General features: G+C 35.5%; 3 protein-coding genes across 7 annotated transcripts in view; 1 reads left to right on the top strand and 2 right to left on the bottom strand.

Annotated features, from left to right (window-relative positions):
• Positions 1-1743, top strand: part of LOC108756407 (L-galactose dehydrogenase-like) — a 3258-nt gene extending 1515 nt beyond the window's left edge. For 4 of the 5 annotated variants that reach the window (XM_018500176.1, XM_018500173.1, XM_018500174.1 and 1 more), the window contains exons 2-8: positions 151-297; positions 379-490; positions 578-739; positions 826-1056; positions 1118-1249; positions 1378-1550; positions 1644-1743. In XM_018500176.1, coding sequence (XP_018355678.1) covers positions 155-297; positions 379-490; positions 578-739; positions 826-1056; positions 1118-1249; positions 1378-1550; positions 1644-1719 — 1029 coding nt within the window. In that variant the 5' untranslated portion in view covers positions 151-154 and the 3' untranslated portion in view covers positions 1720-1743. Of the gene's footprint in view, positions 1-147; positions 298-378; positions 491-577; positions 740-825; positions 1057-1117; positions 1250-1377; positions 1551-1643 lie in introns of all 5 variants that reach the window. The other variant, XM_018500175.1, reaches the window with a different exon arrangement.
• Positions 1744-1797: 54 nt separating this feature from the next.
• LOC108756441 (probable N-acetyltransferase CML3) lies at positions 1798-3539 on the bottom strand. The gene is made up of 2 exons (XM_018500256.1): positions 3086-3539; positions 1798-2510 (listed from the first exon to the last, which is right to left on the bottom strand). Exons 1-2 carry the CDS (start codon positions 3382-3384, stop codon positions 1994-1996), a joined length of 816 nt encoding a protein of 271 aa, XP_018355758.1. The 5' UTR covers positions 3385-3539; the 3' UTR covers positions 1798-1993.
• An 849-nt stretch (positions 3540-4388) lies between these two features.
• LOC108756440 (pancreatic lipase-related protein 2-like) overlaps positions 4389-4884 on the bottom strand; it is a 5290-nt gene continuing 4794 nt past the window's right edge. Inside the window, exon 8 of the mRNA XM_018500255.1 lies at positions 4389-4528. Coding sequence (XP_018355757.1) covers positions 4444-4528 — 85 coding nt within the window. The 3' untranslated portion in view covers positions 4389-4443. The remainder of the gene's footprint in view (positions 4529-4884) is intronic.

The following is a 4884-nucleotide window of genomic DNA, read 5'->3' on the forward strand; positions in this document are numbered from 1 at the left end:
TGATGTCAGAAAAAAGTATACAGATCCATCTCCCCAAGAGAAGTCTCTAACTTATTGTTAAAGAAAATCTTAACATAGGAAATTGAGCCTACGGAAATCAGTTCACTTTTTGATCTTCCTTTATCGCATTATTTATCGTAATATTTTCAGAAACATGTTTCCTCCTACTTATGTTGAGGGTTTTCACGATCCCGAAGCGGTAAAAGCTATGGAATACAAAGAGCTCGGGAAAACAGGGATGTTTGTGAGCAAATTAGGTTTTGGTTCCGCTACGCTATGTGCTCTTTACAATTTAAAGTAAAATTATTTATCATTTTCGTACGAGTGTTATGTTAAACGACACGATGTAATAATTACATAATTATATTATTACTGCAGTAACGAAGCAGAGGCTATCGAAACTGTACGTCAGGCAATAAAACAAGGCGTTAATTATATTGATACGGCACCGTGGTACGGTCAAGGCCAATCTGAGGCAATACTCGGCAAGGTATGCAAAAATTTATTAAAAAGATTACAGAATTTTATTTCATATATCGAACGACTGATATTTTATCTCGCATTTGTTTATTTATAGGCCTTAAAGGGGATTCCGCGCAAAGCTTATTACATCTCGACGAAAGTTGGCAGATATGAGTTAGATTACGACAATATGTTCAATTTCACCGTCGAGAAAACTCGGCAGAGTTTTAAAAAGAGTTTAGAATTGTTGGGGCTAGATTATGTCGATCTTATTCAGGTAAAATAATGCACATTGTCATTTCACGTGAATAAAATTAAATCTAATAAAACAATTGAACGTTTAAAAAATAAAATTTCAAACAGATTCACGATATCGATTTTGCACCCACAATGGATATAATAGTCACACAAACTTTGCCAGAATTGTCGAAATTCGTGGCTGATGGCAAAGCAAGACATGTAGGTGTAACTGCATACACATTGTCCGCACTAAAAGAATGCGTTGAAAAGAGTAATATTGTAGCCACTATATTGAGTTATTCGAGAAATACTCTCATCGATGATACTTTGTTGGAGTATATTCCATTCTTTAAGGTGCGTAATTTCGTGTCGCAAGTCGCCAAGTTTCATGATAATTTCATTAATTATCTTGTAGAAGCATAAAATCGGTTTAATTAACGCCGCCGCACTGTGTATGGGTTTGTTAACGAATAACGGACCACAGAGCTGGCATTCGGCCTCCGACGAAACGAAGGAACAATGCGCGAAAGCCGCGCAATATTGCAAGGTTCGTTAACAATAGACAGACGTCAATTAAAAATCATTGCATTGTAGTGCAACTATTGTACTTGACTATCAAGCTATCTGTTGCTGTAATCTTACTGAAAAAAATAACATTATAAAAAAATAACACAGGATCGCGATGTAGAACTCAGCAAACTGGCGATATGGCACTCCATGCAATGTGCGGATGTGGACACTAATCTAGTTGGAATACAAAACATGAAAGAATTGCAGATAAATCTGGATGTGACGCTAAATGGCATTACGGAAAAAGAAAAGGCAGTGTTGAAAGAGATTAAAGAAAAGTGAGTTTTATTATAATTTTTTCTATTGCAATGCATTTTTTAACTTTTTTTTAGCTTGTTCTTTTAAACCGAATATGGAAATGTTTATTCTAGGTTTCTGTCAACGAAAAATCATCACTGGGAAGGTAAAGACGTCCGTATGTACAAAGAAGGCCTCAAGAAAAAATGAGAAATATATACTTTTATTTCTACTGTTTATATATCATTTATAGAATTCTATGAAGTATATAACAATATATGGAATGCATAACAAACATTTTGTAAAAAATAATACCCTTCTCTCCATTGTTAATTAATCTAAGATTTAGGTAATACTAACATTCAGGTAGATCACTATTTGGCTCGAGCACTTTGTTAAATTGAGAACACAGTAACAGTTGATCAGTCTCATTCGCTTGACAAAAGATCGTTATCTCACAATAGCATACTATAAAAATATATCATTAGAATTGAGTTAAAAATGGTTTTTCAAAATCTAACGTAGGTGAGTAATTGTCCTCCGTTGGTTTGATCTGATATGTTAATTCGTACATTAATATTGTTATATATGATCCTAGGATAGACTTGTGATACATTTGTTTAAGTTCAAACCCTTTTTTAAAGCACAATTCTCTACCCTCTTCTGTGTATTCGGAAGCTACTATATTAGCACAGCTATACCCTGCGTCAATCGCAAATTGTACAGCATCGTTGAGCAGGCATGATGCTATACCTTTTCTCCGATATCGCTCGTGCACGCACAGCCTCTTTATCCACGCACTTCTGTCTAACCTGTAACTCTTGCCTAAACCGACAGTTCCTACTATTTTCTTGGCTTGTAAGGAGACATCTAACTTGGCTTGATAAAATTGTTCTTCCCTCATTACAGTATAATGAACCTCCTTAGGCTGTTGTGTCATCAGGTAAGGCTCAAACGCTTCAGCAACCCAGAAGCAGGAGAAAGCGTTCGACATGTAAAGCCTGTGAACAAAAACATTAAAATGTTACAATAGATTGTCTCGAATAACAGTATCATTAACAATTTGGAGCTGACGGTGAATCTATTAGATTCATTCAATTATAAATTTCTTTGTCAAAAATTTAATTTTTTTTATGCTACATCAGTAAGTTTGGATTATACTTATCAAAATATATCTAGTATTCATTCTTTTTTATGTAAGTTATGTCACTCTGATTCCTTGAAATTAATGTCTTTTAATTAATATAAACTGAATAGATTTTACAGACTCTTGGTATCAGTAGACCTATTCTTTTTAGCTGTCTACATGGTTCATCTTTCTTCCTTTTCTTTTCACGTTGGAGGAAAAAAAGAGGAAAAATAACTCGTTCAAGAAGTTCAGCTAAAACAGGCCCAATAATTATGTTATAAGGTCTGTTTTTTTTAGTTGAATTTCTTGCCCAGTTCATTTTTCTTTCTTTTCCCTGCACGTTGGAAAGAAAAAGAGAAAAGGCGAATCATGCAAGAACTTTAGCTAAAAAGAATAAACTATAGATTTGATCAGCTCCAAAGAGTTAAACGATCTATGATATAATACCTCGGAATGTTAGCCACCTCTCCATTGATCTCCGTTAGCTTTGCAGCGAAAGTGGCGTATGTTCCAACATATATCAATACTATGACTACAGGTACAACCAAAAGGCACACAGTTAACGGCATCCCGAAGAAGATGAACATTATCGCGGACAACAGAATGATCAACTGAAATGTTATCTCCTTGAATAACATTCCGCAGAATGTGGCACCTAGGGACGACATCACGCAGTCTCTGATTAATTTCCTGCAGCCGGTCTCGTCGCCCGGCTTGAAGGCACGTACGATTACGATGTGGCTCATACTTGAGGAGCACCTTAGGTCACGCTATTATAAAATGCATCTACTCTACTAGATACGCTGGGTCATCTTATTTATTCCGAACGTTATGTTTTCGTTATTGTTTACTTGCTCGCTCGCTGCGTTACTTTAAGGTTAGGATACGGAGAGCAGCAGAGCACTCATTACTCAAATTAACTCGACTATCGCGAGAGCGAGTGAGAAAATTATATCGGTGCCATCTGTGCGCAACGATCCGAATTAAAAAAGACTGCATCCCTGTTACGTTATCAGAGAATGTGCCAAAAATGTTGTTACTTATTCTTTCCTCGTCTCAACGATTTAATATCTTTATCTGTTATAATATTTTAAATTACGATATTTTTTTATCTACAATACATTGACTGCACTTTGTCGATGAGAGAGGCAGTTTCTTCGCATGAAGTTGCTAATTTTAAACACCTGCGTGAAGTTGTCCGCGCGTACTTTGAATTTCTCGCCAGTCATTCCAAGTTCGGTGGGCATCGTGTGCGTGTGATGTGTGCGACGAATCGTCATATCTTTTCGCGTTATTTATTCGTTCGTGGCAGATCGTGCGTGTCATAAGCGTCGGGAGTGTTGTGTAAAGCGCCGGGTGACTTTCATATCGTGGTAATGGACCGTGTTTTTCAAATCAACATGTGTTGGCCGAACGAATGTTTGGAGCCTCCAGAATGACGGAATGGCGGCGCGAAGACGCGGTATCGGTGGCGTCGGCGACCGCAGAGGATCGGTAAAGTAAGTAAAATTATTTATCGCATCTGTGCATGCGATATTAATTTTTGTCACAATTTAATCATGCGATTTGTCGGAATGAGGCACTCGAATTTGATACTCAATTTTTTATACATTGCGGCGGCAAGAACAGAAAGTAAGTTATTAGATTAGATTAAATTAATCTGTGCGCTTCTTTGGGAGGGGAATAGGTGTTGTAAAACAAGTGAAAATTTGCGATTTTTTTTTTGAAAACGTCACTTGTAGAGGCAGACCAATGCAGACCACTTTTATTCGAATATAAAACTGTTATATTGTGGCAGAGATATTTTACGACAATGTACAGCGTTCATTTTTCAATTCTACATGCATCTCGTGTGAATTAATTGCAGTATTCATTCTGCAATATTCCCACCTGGATGATAAAAAACAAATTTAATTAACTATTATTGTATGGTGCAGTTATTGAATAAAGCTCACTTTGGACAATCTGTAATTTGCATCAGATTTCAGTATGAAATTCTGGTTATAATTTTTGAATGTTGTACACTTTAAATATATACACAGAAAAAAATTAAATAAATATTTTTTTTAATAGAGAGAGAGAGAGAGAGAGAGAGAGTTACAAATAAATATTTACTAAATGTAAACATACATTTATTTGATATTATATTCAAAACATGATGGAAATAAAATAGAAAGGAATAAATAAAGTTTGTGTAAAAAAAAATATAAAAAAACTTGCCCACATCAAAATTTATTCAACTTTCA

This window comes from Trachymyrmex septentrionalis, unplaced genomic scaffold, assembly GCF_001594115.1.
Source record: "Trachymyrmex septentrionalis isolate Tsep2-gDNA-1 unplaced genomic scaffold, Tsep1.0 scaffold127, whole genome shotgun sequence".
Classification (NCBI taxonomy): Eukaryota; Metazoa; Arthropoda; class Insecta; order Hymenoptera; family Formicidae; genus Trachymyrmex; species Trachymyrmex septentrionalis.

What these genes read in the sequence shown, in the direction of transcription:
- LOC108756441 (XM_018500256.1), bottom strand. Translation starts at nt 3,384, where the DNA reads ATGAGCCACATCGTAATCGTACGTGCCTTCAAGCCGGGCGACGAGACC. An exon ending in GAGGTGGCTAACATTCCGAG is followed by an intron (nt 2,511 to 3,085) that starts GTATTATATCAT and finishes TTTTGTTCACAG; the next exon opens with GCTTTACATGTCGAACGCTT.